A 24,047-nucleotide genomic window follows, 5' to 3' on the forward strand; every position below is an offset into this window, starting at 1 on the left:
ATTTCGCAAGAGAGCACCTACAGAAAGCCATTTGGGATCCTAATTTGACTACTCCATTCATATTCAAAAGCCAACTCCTTGTGGAGGATTTGTTCCATTGAACCCAACGTGACCCTCGAGCTGTAATATCTCAAAAATTACTACAGTAAGAAAGTAGGTATCCTTGATATAGTAAAATAAGGAAATAAAATGACAAAAAGGAAAATTTTGAGTTATGGCAACATTGGGAAGTATATTATGATATATTAATTCAAGAAATGATTAAATCGCAAAAGTGAGAAAAGTTTTGTTGATTAAGAGTAAATTCTCAAAATTTGAAGGGGTAAAGTGTAAATATGAAAAAGTGAAAGGACCAATGGTGCAAATATTTTAAGGGTGGAATAATCTAAAAACTAAGGAAAATGATGAATTAGGACCAAATTGAAAATGTGAAGAATTTTGAGGGACTAAATCGTAATTTTATCAAATTAAGTGATGACTCAAGGATAGAATTTTTAAAGATTATTAAGGGCAACATGGTCAATTAGAAGAGAGAAATCTAGAAGGCAATGATGATGTTAGAGATATTTTATATTAAATAAATAAATAAATATTAGTTTATTAATATTTTAATTTGATTTTTAAATATTATTTTATTATTATTTTATTTAGTATATATATAAGAAAAGGAAGATGAAGAATCACCATCCCACCATTTTTTCCCATGCACCAATGTGAGAATAAGAGAGAAAGAAAGAAAGTTTTGCTTTCTTGACAATTTGGTCCTTCCACCAAAAATTCACCATTTTCACTTAGAAATCAAAAGAATTTCCATATCCATCAAGAGAGAAAGATAACAAGGAGACTATGGGGAGCTAGAATATCAAGTTATATTCAAGAAAGAGAAGCTGGAAGAGAGAGAAAATCAAGTTAAAGGTTGAAACTAATAGGACAAGGTAAGAACATCAAGATTTCAATATATTTTTAAGTTTGATATTATTGAAAAAGCATAGAAATGATGTTATAGTAGAGTTTTATTATATAAGGTCTTATGTTCTTGATATATTAGTGAAGGGAAATAAGTGAAAGACATGAGAAATATTATAGAGAATGGGAATAAGGGAGTTATAAACTTAGTTATCAACATCTTGCACTAAAACAGTTTTGAACAGCAGCAGTAGGTTAACTTTGAAAAATCACCATAAATTTTGGAGATCGAATTAGAGGATGAAAAAAATATGAAATTAAATCTTATTGAATCTAGTTTCTCATAGAAGAAATGGTGTAAGTAATGAAATTTTAAATCATGAGATATAATAAATTTTGTGAGACAATGTCAGAATGAATTCGGGTTCCCCTGTTCTAACTTTTGAAAATCATCAAAAAATTTAGAAAAATAATTAGGGGATTATATTTATATTTTTAAATCCTTAATGAGTCTATTTTCAATAGAAACAAATGGTAACATCATCTGAATCCCGTACTAGGAGATAATTAATTTTTAGTGAAGAAGGGTCGAAACTGTCAGACAGCAGAACATGGATGACTTTAAAGAATAAACTGCATTTATTCGCTAAACCATAAATTTTTAAAATTTTATGGTAATAATATATGTGAGTCTAGTTTCATAGGAATTTAGTGGATCTTAATTCGGAGTTCCGTAGCTCAAGATATAAATAATTTGATGACTATAACTCAAGTGGACAACTTTGAATGAACATATAAATAAATAGTGAAATTATAGATAATGTTATATATAAGCATGTTATATACATTAAGTATGTGGAATGGAGAGGAGGAGGAGGAAAATATATAATTATTCAACTAGAATGAGTTTTGATTAAAATGGCTAATTTGCATGTTTTAGGATCGAGACTAAATTGAATAAAAGTAAAATTTTAAGGGTAAATTTGTAAAATGTCAAAAAGTGACCAAATTGCATGAAATGAATTGTTTTATTATTTAAATTAATAAGTTGAATGAAATATTAATTTAGATCAAAATTGGGTGGAAATTTTACATATTTTGCAAATTATTCAATTTAGTCCCTAAAACTTGGGCAAACATAACTTTTAATTTAGGGTCTCAAATTAGAATTCAGTTTCACCATGACTCATTAGGGACCTTCTATTTTCTATCCTTACCAACATTTCATAATATTTTGTATTTTATTCAACTTGGTCCCTAATGTATGAAACTAACAATTAAGCTTTACAATTTAGCCATTTTCATATACTCAGTTTAATTCCTAACTATTTCACACCAATTAATCTAATTCTCAACAATGGAAACTTCTAAAAACTTTAACAGTTTTACAAATTAGTACATGAGCTAACTAAATCAAGCTCCTATGACCTCAAATCTATAAAAAATATTATGAAAAATGGCTAGGGACTTATTTGGAATTAAGGGTCGAATGCTTCAAGCTTCTAAAAAATGATTTTTTTGGTTTCTTTTCTAACCTAGGACGGTGGCGGCATGACAAAGATGATAGTTTTTCTCTTCTTTCTCCACTATCTTTCCTTATATACTTAGATTAACCTTTAATTAAGTTCAGTTAATTAATTTAATTAAAATTTAATCATATTAATCATTCTTAAGTTAATCATAATGCTAATCAACATCAACATCCACTAAATTTTACTTAATATTGGTTTATTAGTATTTTGATCCTTTGAATAATTGCTATTTAAGTCCCCAAGCCTTAATCCAATTGAAAATCTATAGCGATTAAACTTTTACGATTTAGTCCCTTAGCCATAATTACTGACAATTTCGCTAAATCGCTTAACCAAATTCCAATTCATCTATACACTAACTCCATAAATATCCTTATTTAATATTTATAGAAACAAGGACCTGAAACTGTATTTTTCAATACCACTGAAAATTGGGTCACATAAAGAATGATTACTTAAAGGTAACATATGTAGGTAATACAAATATCTGAAGCTTAATTATAATAAATATAATCAGTGAACACTAGATATCTTAGGATTTTACCCAAAGGAAAATTTTAAGTACTATCAAAAGTTCATCATTTATAGATTTCAATAACATCATACTAATGTGGGCATTGTTTTATTTTTTTTATAGTCCCTACATCCTTACATTCTCTTGCATTTGGAATGATAATTTTTTGATAGACAGAATTATCTTAATAATATGAAAAGGTTTAAGTTTCTTTGGGTGTATTGGATCTTAACATAGTTTTATTAAGTGAGAAACCTCTGTAATTTACTATAAAACCTTTGGAAGTTACTGTAGGGAAGGTGGAAAATTTAAAGCCTAGATAAGTTCGAACAAACTTAGTCTCGTGTTTATGAAAATGACCATTGCCACGAATATCAAGACTTCTCTTCCTCAAATTGACTTAGCTTTGGAATTTTTGAAATATAAGGAGGAGGGTTTTAAAAATGCTAATAAATCTCTTGTTGACACTTTGATGGCTAAACTGACCAGCACAAAATATGATAGCCAGAAAGGAATTCAGCAACATATAATGGAAAAAAATGAAAATGATGCAAAATTTAAAATTTTGGGTATGAATGTGAATAAATCCTTTTCGGTCCACTTCATCTTTAACTCTCTTCCTCAGTTTGCTCCATTCAAGAATAACTATAACACGAGCAATGGAATTTGAATGAGCTAACTAGCAAGTACGTTCAGGAAAAATTGAGAATGAGGCAAGATGGACAACCTTTAGCTCTTGTTGTAACTCATGGAGCTATGAAAATGAAAGGCAAATTTAATAAAGATTAACGGTATCTTATGTAAATATCAACTTTTACATAATCGATTTAGTGGACTGAGTGGGAGAATGTTTATATATAAAACTGGCCCGCTAATTATGTGGAAAGAATTAGATAAAAAGAAGAAAAGCGTCAAGGATTGAAGCTTTTGATTAAGGAACTTAAAGTTTCAATCATGGTTACATCCTTCACAAATGGTATTTTTAAATCTCTAACTTTATTTCTTAAGATGTATTGAATTTTTATTTGGTATATGTTTTCTGCGTTAAATAATTCTTGCATGAAAAACTCTCAAGCATAGATTTGAAAAGGAGGAACCAACTTACATGTTTGTCCTATGAGTAGAGGTGATTCTAAGGGGGCTGGCATGGACCTCGGCCCCCTTAAAATGAAAAATTACCATTTAGGTCCTCTAAATTTTTTTTAAATTTTAAATTAGTAAAGGTAAAATTACACTTTGGCCCCCCTAAAATTATAAAAATTCGATTTAATCCTTTAAAAATTATAAAGATATAGACTATAAAAATTAAAATTTTATTCGATCCCCTTAAAAAATTGTTCTGGCTTCGCCCCTGCCTGTAAGTATAGTTTCACTTTCACTATAACAAAAAACACACTTCTTTAAATCCTTTGAACACCAAACACTTATTGAAATAAGCGAAACAACTTTACTTTTGCCTTTTACCTTTTCTTTTTCTTGGCAATATCCATCGAAAATGACAAAAGATTGGAAAAGATGCTTCTTTTAGGTAGAAGCAAAAATGAAAAATAAAGCGCTAACTTAAAAGTTGAAAAAAACTCGAGCTACATACTAGGAAAAGGATGATTGAAAAAAGTCAAATCTCAAGTGTGACCATGGTTATAACATATATCGCATCAACAACATTGTGAAGATTATGACCTCCCCCTCAACTAAGAGCATTGTTATAAAGACTTCGCCACCTTGACTTGTCATATAAACTCAACTTCAACATGGTTCAGTTGCCCTCCTAATCATACAATGATAAAAGAGCCTGTTGATAAATATAAGGACCATCAATATCAAAATGTGTCGGCCAAGCAAACTGTTCTTTACATGGCAAACAAGATATGCTTTCCTGGTCGTTTCAAGCTGGTCTAACTCAAAACTTCCCCCTCCACCATTGTGTTACTTTTTTCAAAAAAAAAAAAAATCTGTAGATTAATGATTACCCCTTTCCCCACTTAACTCATTGAAGGGGCTTCACAGAGTTTCCTCGTCTCTTTTTAATTTCTATATGTGACGATGCCAATACTCAAATATTACGTCATTACTTCAACTAATTAGTTTATTATGATTTTTTTTATCTTAAGTTGTTTTAAACTGGTACGAAGTCCATTAATTGGTATAAATTTTTTTATAAGTATGAGGTTTGAAAAACGAAATTATTTTTTAGATAAGATATTTTAATACACTAAATCATTACGATTTTAATAAGAAATTATAATTAAAGGGAGCTGACGTAATAGCTGGTGATATGCTCAAGTAAGAGAGATGCAGGGATCAGTTGTAATTAAACTGAAATTAAATAGTTAATTTTCTTTTCTTTTCTTTTTCAAATAAAAAATTGTAAATCATGTGATTAATGCTTAATTACTTTATCGGAACCGACATTCAAAAGTAGGAACGAAATTGAATTAGTAAATACTTTTCTCATTTAACAGATTTAACTGATGCACCAGAACTTTCAATTAATCATATTAAATATATAAGATTTGTCTTCATGCTCGAGTACTTTTTAATTTCCTAATTAAAAAATCATCATAAATCTCGGTTATTTTTAACTATATAATCTCATGTGTGACTTAGGTTCAAGTAGCATTGATTGTTCGAGTTTTGTCTTGTTATTGTAATTTACTAAAAAACTATTCATGAATATAACAACTCAGTTGGATTATTAAAATTTATAAAATAAATTGATTGAAATTGATATTGTTGTGATTGTAAGTGTGAGTTCAATCATATCTAATTTTTTAAGTTGTATAAGATAAATAATTTTTATGCTTCCATAAGTATTGATATTTGAGCATTATTATATTCATTTACGATCTTTAATCTAAAATTTATTTTTAATATCTCTGAATCTTATTTAAATTTAAATTGAAATTATCAATTAATTTATTTATATATTATTTAAACTCTTAATTGAATTGGTGTCATAGACAATAATTTGGTTATGAAAATTACTATCTTACATATTTGAAATAGTTATATTCTTACATGCTAGTTTTAATTTTTTTTAATTTAAAATAAAACTAATAAAAAGTGCAAATGATGATATTTGAACTCATACTAGAGGTGATTATGGCCCGGGTCGAGTTTGAGCTGGGCCAAAACAAAATTTTAGGCTCGATTTTTATGCCCGAGCCCAGCCCGAAATATGAGCCTAAAAATTTGTCCAAGCCCGACTCGAGAGAAAATTACTAAGCCCGAGCCCAGCCCGGCCCATATTAAATATATATTAAATATATATAATATATATTTGATTAAAAATAAAAACAATATATATTTAATATATAATTTGGGCTGGGTTGGGCCGAGCTCGGGCTAAAAAAGTTTTACCCGAGCTCGGCCCGTTTTCTAAACAGGCCTCATTTTTTTGCCCAAACCTATATATTGGGCCTATATTTTTACCCGAACCCTTCCATTTTTCGAGTGGGCCGTCGGGCCGGGCCGGGTAGCCCAACCCATGATCACCTCTAACTCATACCAACAACATGTATAAAACCTCAATTTTACTATTTTAGCTAATGTTGTTTAAATCGAGTGTCAATCCAAAGGAAACAATTAGATCAGTTGACTCGAAAATTGATATGGATCGATTAAACTAATTTTTTTAATAATTTATTCAATTGAACAAAATGGATTGGTTGAATAGTTCAAACCAATAAATTGGTAGCTCGACTGTTCAACATTTTGAATATAACCAATACTTCATTTTGATTTTTTTTTTTACATTTTAATATTATTATACAAAAGTTTTCACTCGTACATATTGCAAATATGTTATTATTAGGTTCAAACAAAACATTTTATTTATTTTTTTGAAAAAAAATTAATAATAAAACTTATAATAATAATTTAATAATTTAGATATACTGGGGATGTGTTACTCGTATAAAAAAAAGGAAGTAGTAAAGTGAGAGAGTGATATCATGTTTTAGTAGCTGCCTTCTTTCATCAACTCATCCCTAGTGTTATGGGCCACAGTTCAAAGCCTGTGACCATTGCACCAAATGTATCAAATGGAGGCCTACTGTTTAGATGGGGATCATTTAGCCCACGAGAACTGGTCTGATTCAAAGAACTGTTGGAGAAGCCTGTCAGATTTAAGCCTAGTTGGCCTTAATTTGGTAACTAATCTTAGAAGATTGAGAGAATCATATCTTGTAAAGATTAGATCAGATTTGATATGACATATCTTGTAAATCCCTAAAATAAAGGGATATGGTTAATCTCGTCCATCGATGTAATGTATCTTAACCGTCAGTTTTGGGGGAGCTTAACTATAAATAGAGAGCCTCCCCCTTGTACGCACTCCATTCATTGTTTCATTATTCTTTATGAATAAGAGAATTGAGAGCCTTTACTCAAACACTTTGTGTGCATTCTTTCTTTGACTTTCTGTTGTTCATTTGTAGCTTCTTTTGGCACAATCGCTTCCGCTATACAAATTGGTGCCTTGGAGGAGTTCTAAAAGAATTCTCACTTTTGGGCGTAAAGGCTAACTTAGGCAAGTTTGGAGCGAACAGATCGCCTAAAGCCGCACAGATTGCGAGATGAAAGGTCTAGCCCCGTGACAAGTGGTATTCGAGCTGTTGGTTCGAACCAAGTGATATTCGAGCTATTGGCTTGAAGGAACCGTTGGAATGTCGAAAGAAGAGTTCAAACAAAGGTGGGTGAGAAAGTCTTTGAGGGAGATGCTGTCGGTTGTTGAGGAACGTGTGGGTAAACTTGAAGAGTCCATGGAGGACACAAAAGAGTCAGGCAATGCGCTTGGGGAAAGCATTGAAGACTTGAGGGAGCAGTCCAGGGACTTTGTGACCATGTGTCTCACTTCCCAAAGGGATAGCATGCAAGAGTTGCTAGATTCCCAAAGGAAGAAGCTGACGGAGAGGAATGATGCTTTCGAAGCCATGGTGAAGGCTTTGAAGGAGGAAACAATGGTCATGACGATGGCTTTAAGCACAAGAATAAAGGAGCTCAAAGGAGAGCTGGCCTTGTGCCGAGCAGTCGTAGGGAAATGAGTGTCAAGTGCAGCACTCAGTAACAATGTAATGACCAAAAAATTCACGGGCATCGGAAAAGTATAATATCGGGCCTCCGTCTTAGTAAATTGAGTTCGAAAATAATTATTAGAAATATTTATTAAACTAGTTGTGTGTTTAATTAGGTTTTAGATAGATGAATTTAGCTTAATTAAGAGTAATTAGTAAAAAGGATTAAATTACAATAGAAGTAAAAGTTTAATTATAGATTAAAATAAAATGTGAGGGACTAAATAGGTAAATAAGCCAATGGCTTAAGTTTAGGCGGCAATAGATGGAAAAATCTTAGATTTTTCTTGATTTATATTATAAAATATTATTAAATTAAAATATTATAAATTATATTAATTAAAATTAAGATAATATATTATAGGAAGCAAATAAGATAAAGACAATTATGTGGTGATAAAATAATACATGTGTAAAATATATAAAACACACTTTTAATAAAATAAAATATTTTCTTATAGTTTAAGTAAAAGATATTTGTGAATAAAATATTATTATATGATTATTATAATATATTATTATTATTAACTAATGCATAAAAGAAATAAAGTAAGTAAGTAAAACAAAAAGAAAAAGAAACAAAAGAAGAACAGAAAAGAAACAGAGAAAGAGACGAAAACAGGAGAAAAAAGGAAAGAAAAGAAAGAGGGAAAATTGAGATTTTGAAGCTTGAAGTTTAATAGGTAAGCTAAATCAAGTCATTTTCTCATAAATTTGATGTTTTTGGAACCATAGAGTGAAATACTCTTGGATTTAAGTTGAAATTTTGAAAGTTTATAGATTTTTTTAGTAGGGTTTATGTTGAATAAATGATGGAATTGAGGTTTTATTTGATAGAATTTCTAGTTAGAGTTGATAAAAGGATTAAATTGTGAAGTAAGCTATAAGTTTTATGTTTGTAGGGATTAAATTGAGGGAAATTCGAAATTAATGAAATATGTTGAAAATTTGGTAGTTAAATTTGAGTTTAGAAGAAATTTGAATAGAAATAGAGTGTGAATTAAATTAGAAAAGTAAATAAATTTAGTTAGGATTAAATTGGAATTAAAGTATGAATTAGATAGAAATTTTATTAATATTATAAATTAATGTTGTAATTGATGGTGTAAATTATTATTATTTTCGTAGCTAACAAGGAACTCGAGGCATCGGCACACAAAGGAAATGAGAAGGTTATTGAGGAATAATCGAGCAAAATTCGGGTTTGTATTACTATAATTCAAATTATTTATTATTTGATGTTAAATTTAAATTATGTGTATGGTAAGCATATGATAAGGTAAGTGACTTTATTGAATTGAATTTGAAAAAAAAAATTAAATTGAATGAGAAAAGTATGTGTTGGTATTGAACTGTGTTTAATTAGTGAATGGAAAAAGTATAATTGATATTGAAAATGAATTTTTGAAATAAAAGTGAAAATTAGATTGTGAAATTTATATACCCTATTAACTAGTCGGGCTGAGTCGGTTATAATTGGCATGCCATAGGATTTAGAAGAGTACGGGATTTATCGGCTTTGCCGATAAGGCACTTTATGTGTCGTTTCTCAGGCACTTTATGTGTCGTAGCAGGCACCTCGTGTGTCGTTTCAGGAACTTATGTGTCGTATACTGATCAGGTACTATGTACTGTTTTAGGCACAATGTGCCGCATTGGTGTGTTTGGGTTGGAATCCGTGTATCCGTCAAAGTCCAGATTGTTAATAGGGTGAATAATTGAAAGAAGAAAATTTAAAATTGTGGATTGAAATTTGAGATTGAAAATGAAAGGCATGAATTTAATGTTTATGTAGTGATTGAAATTATTACATGTGATATATGATTGAAATTGAAGAATAGCTAAAAATTGTATTGTTATTGTTAGTTAATGAAAGTTTATAAATTAATTGATATTTAAGAAATCGGATAGTTACATGCTTGGTAATTATAAATCTTTGTTGTTATTATAATTTGAATTATGATAATACCACTGAGTATACAATACTCAGCGTACGGTTGTTTCCGTGCGCAGGTTAAAAAGGGATCAGAGTCTCAGTTTAGCATTCAGGACACTCCCGACTCCGACATAAAGATTTTGGTGATGTTTTCTTCCTTTAAGAGAAAGTGGCATGTACATAAGAATTATAATAGTTATTTTGGTATGTTATATAGTTTTGTTGTAAAGTAAGATATTATGTATTTTGATGATTATATTAGCAAATTGGTAGAAGTCCTTTATGGCATTGGTATCGAATTGAAATGACTTGATTAGTTTTATGTGTTAATTAGAAATGATAATAGGATTTTTATTAAATAAGTTGTTATGTCAATATGTCAAGTAAGATTTAAGTATATAAATGCCTTGGTTGAAATACTGGAATTGGGTTGGTTATGTTTGAAGTTTTGCAGGGGGTTGTATGTAAAAATAAGCAGAAATGCTGCCGAAATTTTTATAAAAAAATGAAAAAAAATGAATGAAGTCAATTAGTAAAATTTATATGAATTATTTGTAAATTGTTTGATATGTCATGTAATGCCTCGTAACCCTGTTCCGGCGACGGTTTGGGGTTAGGGGGTGTTACAAACAAAGATGTCCCAAAATTAAAAGAGTTTGTGGGGACACAGTCTGCATGCGATGTGGATAATTTTTTGTGGAGGATGAAAAACTACTTTCGTGCCAAACGCATCGTGGATGATGCGGTTAAGGTAAACACTGCTTCAATATTTCTTATTGATATTGCGCTTTTATGGTGGCGAGACAGGATCACAGATAAAAGGCAAGGTGAGATTGAGACCTAGCAAGAGTTCCAATGTGAGTTGAAGGGACAGTTTTACCCAAAATTTATCGAGGAAGAAGCTCGGGCAAAGTTGCAAGGGATAACGCAACGGGGCACAGTGGGGGAGTATGTTCGAGAGTTCAAGGAACTCATGCTACAAGTTTCAAAGGTGACCGAGAAAAAAGCATTGCTTGCTTTCCAGAATGGATTGAAGTTGTGGGTCAGACAGGAGGTGGAACAAAGAGGTGTCAAAAGCTTTCGAAAGTCATGACGGTAGTAGAGTCCGTGGTCAAGCTTGGTCTAGGGAAAGACAAGCTTGGGTCTTCCAAGTCCGAGGAAAGAGACGTATGTGAAAAGGATCACAAGGAAGATATTGTTGATGGCAATGGCAACGGTGACAATAGTGGTAATGGGAAACCACGAGTTGGTAAGAAGAAATCCAAGAGAAAAAGGGACAAGCTGAAATGTTTTCTCTGTCGCGGTCCACACATGTTGAAGAAATGTCTAAAGAAATCCGCGCTTAAAGAGAAGCCGGTGGGTAAGGCCTTGGTACTTGGTTTGAGCGCAACGGGTGTCGAAGCCAAATAGGCTGAAAGTGAGAAGAAGCCAGTGGAGTGCTTCTTGTGTCATGGTCCGTATAGGTTGCGGAAGTGTCCGAAAAAGTCTGTCATCGATGGGAACGATGGAGCAGACAATGAGCCCAAGAAGCTTGGTTCGAGCAGGGGAAAAGCCAAAGCCAAGAGGGAAAAGAAGAGCAAAAAGAAGCGAGTAAAGTGCTTCTTGTGCCGTGGTCCGCATGAGTTACGGAACTGTCCAAAGTAAGCCGGAGTCAAAGGAAAGGCAACGTCTGAGCTTGGTGAGTCATCGGAAGGGATTCCACCCAAGGAAGATGTGAGTTTGTCATCGAAATTAGAGGGAAAAGTTGCGATGAAAATAGTGAAGCTAGGACCAATGAGACTCAAATTGAGTGAAGCGTCGGAGTTTGTCGAGTCATCGACAAGGTTTCCACCTATGGGAGAGGTAGGTGATGCATTGGACTTCAAGGAAAAAAAAGTGATGCATGTGGGACAGTTGACCAGAGTAAATGCAAAGGTGCATTGCGAATACTTTGATAGTGTTTTGCATTCTAACTTTTTGACTTGGCAAGAACGTAGGGGCCCTTTCGAAGTTCTTGAGCAAGAGGCTCAGAGACTGTGGGCAAAGCGAAGCCAAGTGTTGTGAATCAAGAAGATCCTGTTCGAGCCAAGTTAGAATGTGGGCAAGAGAGTGACATAACTTATTGTCATCGAGATGTACAAACGAGTAGGACGGTTCGAGTTAAGAAGCGACGTAAGCCGGGGCAAAAGTCCCGAAAAAAAGGGAAAGCTAAGGCGTCGAGATGAGACCGAGGCGAATCAAGTCAGTGCTATTCAGAGTTGCAATGAGGGCGTTGCGAGAATGGGTGGGGGAGAATGTCACTGGCTGCAGTTCAAAACCCGTGACCATCGCGCCAAATGCATCCAATTGAGGTCTATTGTTTAGATGGGGAACATTTAGCCCACGAGAATTGGCCCAATTCAAAGAATTGTTGGAGAAACCTGTCAGATTGAAACCTGGTTGGCCTGATAATGAAGATATGGCAATTTAGGCTAATTTGGTAACTAATCTTAGAAGATTGAGGGAATCATATCTTGTAAAGATTTAGATTAGATTTGATATGACATATCTTGTAAATCCCTAAAACAAAGGGATATGGTTAATCTCGTCCGTCGATGTAAATGTATCTTAACCGTTGGTTTTGGGGAGCTCAACTATAAATAGAGAGCCTCCCCCTCATTTGTACGCACTCCATTCATTATTTCATTATTCTTTGTGAATAAGAGAATTGAGAGAATTTACTCAAACACTTTGTGTGCGCTCTTTCTGTTGTTATTTGTAGCTTCTTTTGGCATAAATCGCTTCCGCTCTTCAACTTGGTGCCTTAGAGGAGTTTTTAAGGAATCCTCACTTGAGTAAATGATGACTTAGGCGAACGAACGGATCGCCTAAGGCCGCACGGATCGCGAGACGAAAGGTCTAGCCCCGTGACACTAAGCCCCTCCCCTTCGGCCTCACACATATTTCCCCTTCTTTTCCGAGCGTGATTTGCACTCTCTTATTTATTTGGTATTTTTTTAATTGAAAAGGAGCAAAAATAATAAAATATTTCTAACTTTTTTATTTAGGTAAACCGTTTTAAATTGATAACATCTTAATAAGCCTTAAATTAGCTTACTTTTTTAAAGGTTATAAGTCTAAAAGAAAAAAAAGAAGAAATTAAGCCTTTTTACCCAAATAATCATTTTAATATTTAATTTATATTTAAATAAACTCTTAACCATAAATCAACATTTACTTTGAAATAAAAGTTTAATTAGGTATTACATGCTTAAATTCTCAGATTAAATTATTTTAACCTTAAAATTTTTAAATATATTTTCTATTACTTGAGCTTAAATTATCTTTAAAAACTTAAGAGAATATGCGTTTAAATTTAAAAATAGTACGTTTTAAAAATATTTTTATTTAAAAAACATTTAAGAGTGCATCGTGCTATTAAAAAATGTTTAAAATTAGAAACTTAGAATTTAAAAAATAATTATTTACCTTAAATTTTAAATAAAAATTATTAATGAAAATTGAAAGATAAATTATTTAATTGGTGACTCAATTTTTTAGATATTTTCGTTTTAATTACCGAAATAAAAATACTTACAATTTAGAGCTTATTTAATATATTTATGTTACAATAGTTAAACTTAAAATAAAAATAATTAATATAAAATTTAAATACAAATGTAATATATGTATTAAATAACCATATATTATATTTTACTTAACATATGGCATATTTTTGTATTTTTCTATCAAATTCAAAATTATTGAACATGTTAATAAGGCTTTAATTTAGTTGGCCATCAAAGTTTGAGACTCACCATGACAATTAGATGTGTGGGTCTTTGAGTTTCATCGTGTATGGTTGCTATATGTAGACTTAGACTAATTAGCTTAATTTATTGATTTTAGTTTAGATTGTGCTAATTTTAAATTTATTTGTGTTATAATAGTTTGATTTTAGTGATTACTCAGATGATTTGTGTTGTAACAATTTGCTACTTATAATTATATTTAAAATTATACCAGTCGTAATGCTTTAAAAAAATATTAAATATATTATGGGTTGATTATTTTGATATTCATAGGAGACTAAATAGAAAAAGAAAGGCAGTGAGCACACGCGCGCAAGAAGACCGTGAGGCTGCTCAGGATTCCGAAATTAAAATATGATTTACCAAAAAAAAAATAAAAAGAGATGAAAACGATAGCATATAAAGGCGGGTGAGTAGGAGAAGAACTGGGCATGGTTGGAGTTGATTGGTGTAAGGTGAGAGGGATGGGGAGGCAGCCTTGTTGTGACAAGCTAGGGGTGAAGAAGGGTCCTTGGACAGCTGAGGAGGACAAAAAATTAGTGAATTTTATGCGCACTCACGGTTATTACTGCTGGCGGGCCGTCCCTAAGCTCGCCGGTCTCCGCCGCTGCGGCAAGAGTTGTCGACTCCGCTGGACAAATTACCTCCGGCCCGACTTGAAACGAGGTCTCCTCAATCATGATGAAGAGCAACTTGTTATTGATCTCCATGCGCGCCTTGGCAATAGGTTTCTTTTCCTCGATTGCTTTTTTTATTTGGAACTGTATGGGTAATTCATAATTTCATTACTATTAATTTCACTTATTTATTTGGGTCCTATAACCCGATGATAATGATAACATATATAAAATAGTAGATACACGATCAATGTGGCCTTGGTTTCATCTTGCGCATACGTAACATAAATTATAGAGAATTGATTCCGAAAAGAGAGTATAATTTAGATAAGATTCACAAAGTTAACAATTTCTATTAATTTTTATACTGCTTTTATTATGACATTTTAATTGAAGATATAGGTGTATTGAATTTAATTGCAATTTGCCATTTTTAAAGATGTTTTATATGTAAGTAAAAACAGTGTATTATATTTAAAAGAAATAACATTAAAATGGCATTGATTTTTCCTTAGGTGGTCCAAAATTGCAGCAAGATTGCCTGGAAGAACTGATAATGAGATCAAGAATCATTGGAACACCCATATAAAAAAGAAGCTTATTAAGATGGGGATCGATCCTGTCACACATGAGCCTTTACAAAAACCAGACACCCCTCAAAACAAGCCAAATCTCGATCCTAATCAACCAGAAAACTTGTCGAAAAGTTGTGCCCATGAATTCAGCCTTCCAACTGGGCCCGACAAATGGAGATCATCTTGGGAGTCCGATGATGACCCCTCGATCAACTTGATATGGCCAGAGGCATTTCTCCATGACTTGTCGGAGAACTTCCATGGCACAGATTCTTGGTGGAAAGAATATAGTGAAATTGGGACATCTTCAAAGGAGGAGACCTGTTTTTCATGGTTGGTGGGGGATGCTGGGGAACAATGATGGGAACTTGGGATTTGGTGGTTTCAGTGAAATATTAGCGATGAATTTGCCTTGACATGGGTGGCAAGTTTTAGCATGCACCTAATAGGGACTGCCCTGCCTTTGTGCTCGCCTGTGAACAATGAAAAGAGGCATTAGCTGTTCGTTAATGGACCTCATTAAGCTTTAATGTCCAGATTAATTATTTATGATTACAGGGGATCAATAAAAGTGAAGAGACTTAAGAAAGCTTTCATGTCAAATATAACTATTGTTGATGATGTAGCATCCACACCCAAATCTTTCCATTGTTCAAATATAGATCTTCTATAAATATTATTTCCCCTTTTTTTTTCTTCTAAAATTCCCATTAATTTGAAATATGAATATTTATATTTGAAGCATATGTTCATAAATTTAAGGGTGTAGCCAGGGAAGGTTCTTGGTGGGTGCAAATATTATTCACCCCTCCATACACATGTTAAAAAATATTCTAATTAATATTTACTTTTAATAATTTTTAAATTTATTTATTAATTCAATTTATACAATTCATACACCCATCCCCAAAGTGAAAACTATCATGTATTCAAACACGTTTGAAAAATTCTTACAACAAATGTAAAAATCACATCCATCAATATGAAGATGGTATTGATTTTTTTTACATTCATGAATCATAAAGAAATAAAAGGTTTTTTCATCCATACAATACAGAGGTCATCAAAGTAATGAACTCATTCTCACGAAGCGGAGAAATCAAGAAAGGGCCTTAAATCATATACTAAACAAAGTCTTTCCAGACTAGTGAAAGAAGAAACATGCCGTCATTGTTTGAATTAGGCCTCCTCGTCAATAACCGAGACAAAGAAAGACTCCAACATGTAACCTCGGCGTTATTAGTCATCAAGGTGATCAAAACTTTGACGTCATAGCAGTGGAAACAACCCTAAACCTCAAACAACAGTTGCCATCAACTCAAGAGACCAAGCCACAAAGGACTAAAGAAAATCAAATCTCCACGGGATCCAAAAGTCACAAGGCAAACAACATGATGAGCCATATGAAAGCCCACACATGGAATCAATCTTATAATTCCTAACAAAATCACCCTCTTCAAATTATTTTGATAAATCACCATTTTAGTCATAGATAGTAAGAATAGAATGGGAACAAAAGGAAATGATAGACTAGAAATGGTTGCAGGATATTTTCAAAAAGAAGAAGAAAATAAATAAATGGTTGCAGGAAATATTGTTTGATGGCAAAATAGTTTCAACTTTCGTAGAAATCTAATTTGGGCTTCGGTTTTATTTATTAAGCATTGGGTTTGGACTTTCGATTTTATAATACTTGGATTAGGCTTCTATATATTTAAATTTTGTAAATATAAATATTGTATTTAAATATAAACCCGGTAAGTCGAAATATTTCTTTTCTAAAGTCCAGCCCGAATAAAAACAGGTCTAAACTTTTATCAAGACTCAATTTTCAAGCTTTGCATTCTTCTTCAAGTTCTCTTATATTTTAAGTAAATTTCAACTTGGACGGATAGCCTAACCCTTAGACAATTCAAAAAAAAAATTTATTGTAAAACTCATAGTTGATAAAATTGGATTGGTTGAATTGATAATCAATCCACATACCGACCCGAAAAAAGGTTGAACCGATTGAATTACAAATCACTCTTAATTGAGACAATAAAGCTGATTGAACTAATTAAATTAAAAATTTTAAATTATTTTATATTTTTATTTTATAAACTTTTAATAATTTATTTAATTGAAATAGAATAAATTTACAAATTTAATACCTTTCTGAGTATTTAAAAAGGACCAAACACTCTCTTGAAATGACACCCAAACGGCAAACGCTATGTTTAAACTAGGGTTGAGCATTCAATCGAATCTAGTGAAAAAATTTCAAATTAATCGAGTTGACGAGTCCTATTTTATCATCCTAACTCAATTTGAAGTTTTTTCAAATCTAGTCGAGTAAAATGAAATTCGAGTCGAATCGAATAAAGTGAAATTGTTCGAATTAAATTAAAAATTAAACATGTCAAATAAAAATCTTATAACAGTATAACTAATTCCATGTTAAAGCACATAAATTTGAAATTATATATATTTTATTTTTTCAAAATTAAATAAAAAAATAAGGTACTTTAGTATGATAAACTTGAATAATTAATTAACTTGTTTAGGTCCCAAAATTATTATTTTAGAAATTTTAGAAAATTTTAACTTTCTTCATATATAAATTCTGGAATTTTATAAATATTTTGAATTTTAAAAATTATTTTGAATTTTTTAAACTTTTGTTAAGAGAAATACCAATTTATTCATTTTCAAAATTGATGGGAATAAAAGTGTATTTACACCAATCTATTATTCAAGTTATTCAATTCTAAAATTCAACTTGATTCGAACTCAAACTTGAATTACTTATTCAAATTAATTCTTATAACTCAATTTGATTAACTCAAAATATAATTTCTTTTAAATTTTTTTCAAATTGAGTTGAGTTTTTGCTACACCAAATTTAACTTAATACCATCCAATATCTAAAAGACAAAAAAATTGATTCCGTCGTGGGTCAAGTATCTGCAACCCGACCCGGAGAACAGCTTTTGCTCTCGAAAAACCTTAACCCTAATGATAAAGCACAAAGCACAGCAGCACCCCACCATTTCATTTCGAGAAAAAAAGCAGCAGAGGCCGCGGCTTTACACTTCTCTTCTCTCACCTCTTCCAGGTTTCTCCCTCGCTTTTCATATTTTCCTTCCTATGTTAAATCTGTATATATATATATATATATATATATATATATATATATATATATGAAAAGGCTTTCATTGCAATGGAGGCTCAGATTGTTTTTCTTCATCCTCCTGGTTTTTCTTTTTTGTTCTACTGTATTTAATGTTTTACCATCAGGTTTTGTGTTTTTGTTTTTCGAGTTTTGATCTTCAATCAAACCAGTAAAAGGATAAAAGGCCACTAATCTTAGCTTAGAACCTTTTCAATTCATGCAATACAAGGATCTCTGTTGCAGATAGATTTTTTTCCTACTTGTTTCAGATAATTTTGGCTTTTGAGTTATGTAAGAAATATGGGAAAGTTTTGTTCTTAGCTTGAAGTAGTTTGAATTTGGTGATTCAATCTCATGTTGTGATTCACACTCAATGGTTTTAAGATTTTAAACTTTGTGAATTAAGCTTTTGATGATAAATTTTGTTTGTTGTAATTCATTGTTCTGAACCAGAAGCCAGAAGTCAGTTTAGTAGCAATGGCGTATGCTGCGATGAAGCCTACCAAGCCGGGTTTGGAGGAGCCCCAAGAGCAGATTCACAAGATCCGGATCACTCTCTCCTCTAAGAATGTGAAAAACTTAGAAAAAGGTACAAATTTTTTTGTTTGATGAGAGTAGTATGGCTTCATTTATAATGGATATTGACTCAATTGATTATAGAATTCATTAGTTCAATGTGTTTCTGTTTGATCGGTAGTTTGTGCTGATTTGGTTCGCGGGGCAAAGGATAAGAGACTGAGGGTTAAGGGACCAGTAAGAATGCCCACCAAGGTTCTTCACATCACTACCAGGAAGTCTCCCTGTGGTGAAGGTATTTATTTGCCTTGCATCTGACTGACTCTTATGATTTATGATGCTTTTCTTGAATTATCCATGCTCAACGCATATTCAAACACATCTGATGATGTTGTATATGCTTGTCTACTACCATTTGAATTCTAGAACCATCCTTTTTTTTTATATTTTTTGGAACAATCTTTAAGGACTACCATTTGGTACACATTGTTTTGTTTGCCCTACATAATGGATTTTATACGTGTGTTCTTTTTAATTGGATGCCCACTGGTTTACTGTTGAATATGATGTAGTTGTTTGGAACTATATCTTTTGATTGTGTATGTTAGCCATATAGCTAGCGTTTCGACATGCAGGCCTATCTAGTCAAGCATGCTAAGGGTTTCATGTAATGTGAGTAATTTGTTTGGCTTTGCAGGAACAAACACATGGGATCGGTTTGAGCTCCGTGTTCACAAGCGAGTTATTGACCTATTCAGCTCCCCTGACGTGGTGAAGCAGATCACATCTATCACCATTGAACCCGGTGTTGAGGTAGAAGTCACCATTGCAGATTCTTAAATGTGCCTTACTTTTGCTTTTTGGCCTCACATGGTTTTTAGTTTATTTGAAAGAGACTTTTGATTGATGTGACCTTCTTTGCTTGGATCAATCTCAAGCTTGGATGAATGTTGTAGGGTTTCTATAGTTGGTGTTTTTCCCATAATGGAATTAAAATTCTAATCTGTTGGGTGGCTTTATAGTTTCTTTCCTTTTTGTAACCTAAAGATTATGTTGCGATATTTTGATTTTATGCATTATTTGGCATTAAGGAATGAAATGAGTTGCTTTATGTTCATCCCTTGATTCAAAGATTAGTGAAGGACCCAAGTGTTCACTAACATCAGTGATCCATCTAAAAAGACTAGCTTGGGAAGACGAGGCTATCTGATAATGCTTTTCTCATTCTATGTGAATTCTCATCATTCCCCCCTCCACTGCATAAACAAAACTGTATAAATATCCCGTCCAATAATGAATATGGTCATTATCGTTATTGATTTATTATATTAACTACATTAATAGAGTTTTAGGTCAAATTATGTAGTTAATTTTTATTTTTTTCAAATTTTTGCTTTTGAATTTTCTTTTATTTCTTTTTCTCACCAAAATATTTGCATCAAGAAGCAAAGGAGATATAACATAACGCTTTGGATCCATTGTCAAAATTGATATTTTTCTTCGCATCCAACTAAACCCCTATTTTCCTCCATCAATGGATGGAACATTCTTGCTTATGGTATCAAATCCCCTCCTCCGTTGTCTTCCTCCCAGTTACGCGTCACGGTTTTTCACACTCTCTTGACGGACCATATTATTTGGTCCATGGACACCCCAATCCATGACACTTGGAGGCAGTCCTTGTACGGACTCTCCTACCCGGTTTTCACCACCATGGCCGAGAAGTTCAAGCCTTTTATACCCGCCTTGGATCTTTCCCTTCCCTCAAATTACGCTGTAGCCATGGTCCTTTCTTGTCTCTGCCATGGCTTCTCCACTAAAACCTTCGCTTCACGCTCTTCTTTGAACGAAAATCACCAACATGGTGGCTAGTCCCTTGGCTATGACTTACTTCATTCCCCAACATTTGTGGAGCTATTAATGGGAGGCCCATATAGGTCCCATACAGGCCCGTGGATTGAAACTTATCGGAATTTGATGAGTACTTTATATATGTAAATATGGGTATGATTCAATTTTGCTTCAAGTTGATGTTGATCAAAGAAAATTTATCTGGGAAGTTTGTGTTAAAAGCCCCTTGTAGGGGCATATGATGCTACTCATTTTAGAAATAATTTGTTGGATAATGTGATCAATGTTAGAGGTCATCTCCAAACTTTGATTTTCATTTTAAATCAGTACTTAAATTTTAAAACATTCTAATTACATATTCAAAATATCAATATTATATTAATCAGGTTCTCTTATTGTGACATAATTTTAAATAAAAAGGAAGTAAACCTGCAAACTTTAAATTTTAAACCAAAAATAAAGTAAAAAAAATAGAGAATGAATGATAAAATTTTTATAAAAATTTAAAACTTCAAAACCAATATTTTTACTACCACTTTACATTATTCATTTTTTCATCAAAATTTTCATTCTAAACTATGTCACATAAGATTTAACGTCTCATAACGGTTAAATGAACTATTTTTGTAATAAAAAACCTTAATAGTTTGGGAATATAGTCAGAACGTTTTAAGATTTACAGACTAATTTAAAATAAATATTATAAAATAAATATTATAAGTTAGAGATGTAAGATGCAATTAACAAATTTAAAAAATATAAAGACCAAGACAAACAACCTCTTTAACTCATGTAAAAACATTATATTATAGGCATGAGAACTTAGTTTATCCTAAACAATTCCTTTACCCTCACTAAATTATTAAAAAAAAAAAAAAACCCCAGTAAACTCCACAATTGAAATTAATATGCCCAAGTTAACAACTCAGTCACCATATCATAATTCAATTTGATCTAAAATGAAAACCCCGCAGGTGAACTAGACATGAGAGCGAACAACTTAGTCACAATATTATAATAAATCAATAACATCACTAACTATAAAATTATTATTTTTAATTCTGTAACTAAAAACTTATGCAAACAGTGACCAAAAATTCACACCATTATTCTAATGTCAGCAACTAACCTACTAACAACAATATTATAAAATTAAAAAAATCAGACTATATTAAATTAGAGAGATTAAATCTTACATAGAAAGAAAAACTAAAATCATAATGAAACTATTTTACTTCTTAACAAGTTTTTAATGTATGCATTTTCCAATTTTAGTCCATATATCAAACTCATATTTATACACTAAAATTATGTTAACAAATTAATACCATAAATTGTACAAACTAAGATAGTTTACAACAAATAATTTATACGTTCAACATAGCATGTCAGCATCTCGAAGGAGATGAAGGAGAAATTGTTTTAAAACCAAAGTCCATGTGAAGGTTTTGAACAGAACCGATGTTGAACACAAAAATGCCTCTTCAAACACCAACCCCTTCTCTTTCGAGAACCCTTATAGGAAAAGGGTGCACTAAGGTTTCAAAATTCAAAGATTTCTTGCTTAAAATTTCAAATGGACGAAAAGATAACAAGTAGAATCTCATAAGTAAAACAAGTTTTCGACTTCCTTTTCCAAACATAACAAAAATTTTAACAGCTATAATTTAAGTCTTATAGCAGGACATCTCACTAGAACAACAAAACACAATCTAGCTTCCACCGTAGCATCCACATCGAACCCGGATTCCCTCAAAATTGCACCACCCCACATGCCTAGCTTAAGCAACGAGAGTGCTGGCTGTTGTAGATTCGCTGCAAACCGAGATGTCGGAATCAATATTGCAACACAAAGCTTTGGAGAAAACATAATATATATACAGGCCAGATTTATAGGAAGAAACATACATGGTAATAGATAACAAAGAATGGTACAAGAAATACAATTGAAACAAATGGAGGACAAATTAACATGTTTCTTATGATCTAATGCTATGGCCTTAGATAAACAATGTGCAGAATATCCATTTTGTAATGACATTATGCAAAGTATGGTGATAACTCTTTAGGTTCAACCCTCTCACCATCATAACATACTACATTGAACACACCAAGCCAAGAATGGTATGAATGAAGGAATAGAGTAAACAATCCCAGTTCAGAAACTGGACATAGATTGCAAGAAGGCTCAGCGTGTGACCTAGAGAGGATATAAAGAACAATTGAACCCAAATAAACAAGAGCAGAAGAAATCACTATATATCAAACAATCGCTATGTCAATATCAACACAACGAGGGAAAATAGGAAGAGATTAGAGACGTACTATTTCCAGACAGGGGGAAGCTTCTTTGTTTTCTTGTAGTAGCGAGCAAGCCTGTGAATCCGGCTCTCAACAAGGATCAACCTGAACTTGGAATCCTTATCCTTCCTGTTTCTCTCCAAATGCTTGCGGATGGCAACCGCCTTCTTGATAAGGTGATACAAATCCTCCGGAATTTCAGGGGCCAGACCTTAACATGAAAACAATAAATTCAATTGCAACCCAGTGTTTCAATCTTAGCATAAAAAATGAAAATTTGCAGCCACCAGAGACAAGAAATAAAAAATGAGTGAATCATAAGATCCAAGGGGGAAGAAGAATATAATACCGTGAGCCTTGAGGATACGCAAGATCTTGCTGCCAGTAACGCTCCTAACTTGAGCAATACCATGAGAATCACGGAGAATGACACCAATCTGAGATGGGGTCAAGCCCTTCTTTGCGAACTTGCAAATGTTTTCCTCAACCTGAATACATTATTAACATTGAACCATTAGAAAACATCCATGGGCATTTCATTAATCAAGGAAACAGAAAAGGGCTTTCAAGTATTCACATCTTGAGACGAGATCTTGAGCCAGCTTGGCGGGGTCCTCTTGTAAGGCAGAGCTGAGGCTGAAATACCCTTACTGCAAAAGAAAATAAATAAAGGAAATGTTAACAATGTACAGAAAACACACACACATATATAGATAGGGAGGAACAGGGAGGAGGAGGATGAGGATACCCGCGACTGTGCATACGACCCATGGTGGCTGCGGCTGCGGCGGCGGCGGTGAGGCTTCTCTCTTTCCCGCTACTGTTACTACGTACAAGGCAGGCGCACGACTAACCCTAGCTTCCACCCTTCTTATCACTTTTATATGGCGTTTTTCTGTCTTTAGGGTTTTTATCAAAATTTTAATTAGTTTTTCAAATAATGTTTTTTAAATTATTATAATTAGCTTCTAATTGGTTTCTTTTTATTTTTGTTTTTCGTTGAATATGATTAAAATATATGATTAGAAATTTTTTTGTAAAAGTATTTGTCTCATATTTAAATTAATTAAACCAAATAAAAATTAATATTTTCACTAGTTTAATTTTTAAGTATGTTTAATAAGTTATAATAAAAAATTATAGAATTTAACAATAAAATGTAAAATTGATAAGTAGATAATGAGTTATTTATCAATTAATGTAAAAAATTCAACATTTTATTTTATTTCTTTTAATATTAGTTCTTAAATACTTTACTTTAAAACTTTTAAAATTTATATTTATCAAATAAACTAATTAT

At 32.3% G+C, this 24,047-nt stretch overlaps 3 protein-coding genes across 4 annotated transcripts; 2 read left to right on the forward strand and 1 right to left on the reverse strand.

Moving 5' to 3' along the window:
- Positions 1-14,129: 14,129 nt before the first annotated feature.
- Positions 14,130-15,514, forward strand: LOC105800095 (MYB-like transcription factor ODO1). The gene is made up of 2 exons (XM_012631006.2): positions 14,130-14,460; positions 14,866-15,514. The coding sequence occupies exons 1-2, from the start codon at positions 14,165-14,167 to the stop codon at positions 15,284-15,286; spliced, it is 717 nt and encodes a 238-aa protein (XP_012486460.1). The 5' UTR covers positions 14,130-14,164; the 3' UTR covers positions 15,287-15,514.
- Positions 15,515-17,864: 2,350 nt separating this feature from the next.
- Positions 17,865-19,712, forward strand: LOC105800097 (40S ribosomal protein S20-2). 2 transcript variants are annotated; one of them, XM_012631009.2, is made up of 4 exons: positions 17,865-18,022; positions 18,533-18,668; positions 18,777-18,890; positions 19,293-19,712. In XM_012631009.2, the coding sequence occupies exons 2-4, from the start codon at positions 18,557-18,559 to the stop codon at positions 19,433-19,435; spliced, it is 369 nt and encodes a 122-aa protein (XP_012486463.1). In that variant the 5' UTR covers positions 17,865-18,022; positions 18,533-18,556; the 3' UTR covers positions 19,436-19,712. The 2 variants fall into 2 exon arrangements, with proteins under 2 accessions (XP_012486463.1, XP_012486464.1); XM_012631010.2 differs by having other exon boundaries at positions 17,929-18,022; positions 18,536-18,668.
- A 2,274-nt stretch (positions 19,713-21,986) lies between these two features.
- On the reverse strand, positions 21,987-23,660 carry LOC105800096 (40S ribosomal protein S13). The gene is made up of 5 exons (XM_012631008.2): positions 23,496-23,660; positions 23,325-23,397; positions 23,097-23,235; positions 22,772-22,958; positions 21,987-22,261 (listed from the first exon to the last, which is right to left on the reverse strand). The coding sequence occupies exons 1-5, from the start codon at positions 23,516-23,518 to the stop codon at positions 22,228-22,230; spliced, it is 456 nt and encodes a 151-aa protein (XP_012486462.1). The 5' UTR covers positions 23,519-23,660; the 3' UTR covers positions 21,987-22,227.
- Between the last annotated feature and the right edge of the window lie 387 nt (positions 23,661-24,047).

Source organism: Gossypium raimondii, chromosome 9, assembly GCF_025698545.1.
Source record: "Gossypium raimondii isolate GPD5lz chromosome 9, ASM2569854v1, whole genome shotgun sequence".
NCBI classification, from domain to species: domain Eukaryota; kingdom Viridiplantae; phylum Streptophyta; class Magnoliopsida; order Malvales; family Malvaceae; genus Gossypium; species Gossypium raimondii.

What these genes read in the sequence shown, in the direction of transcription:
- LOC105800095 (XM_012631006.2), top strand. Translation starts at nt 14,165, where the DNA reads ATGGTTGGAGTTGATTGGTGTAAGGTGAGAGGGATGGGGAGGCAGCCT. An exon ending in CATGCGCGCCTTGGCAATAG is followed by an intron (nt 14,461 to 14,865) that starts GTTTCTTTTCCT and finishes ATTTTTCCTTAG; the next exon opens with GTGGTCCAAAATTGCAGCAA.
- LOC105800097 (XM_012631009.2), top strand. Translation starts at nt 18,557, where the DNA reads ATGGCGTATGCTGCGATGAAGCCTACCAAGCCGGGTTTGGAGGAGCCC. An exon ending in TGTGAAAAACTTAGAAAAAG is followed by an intron (nt 18,669 to 18,776) that starts GTACAAATTTTT and finishes TTTGATCGGTAG; the next exon opens with TTTGTGCTGATTTGGTTCGC. An exon ending in GAAGTCTCCCTGTGGTGAAG is followed by an intron (nt 18,891 to 19,292) that starts GTATTTATTTGC and finishes TTGGCTTTGCAG; the next exon opens with GAACAAACACATGGGATCGG.
- LOC105800096 (XM_012631008.2), bottom strand. Translation starts at nt 23,518, where the DNA reads ATGGGTCGTATGCACAGTCGCGG. An exon ending in GGTCGTATGCACAGTCGCGG is followed by an intron (nt 23,398 to 23,495) that starts GTATCCTCATCC and finishes TTTCTTTTGCAG; the next exon opens with TAAGGGTATTTCAGCCTCAG. An exon ending in GCGTATCCTCAAGGCTCACG is followed by an intron (nt 22,959 to 23,096) that starts GTATTATATTCT and finishes TTTCATGTTAAG; the next exon opens with GTCTGGCCCCTGAAATTCCG.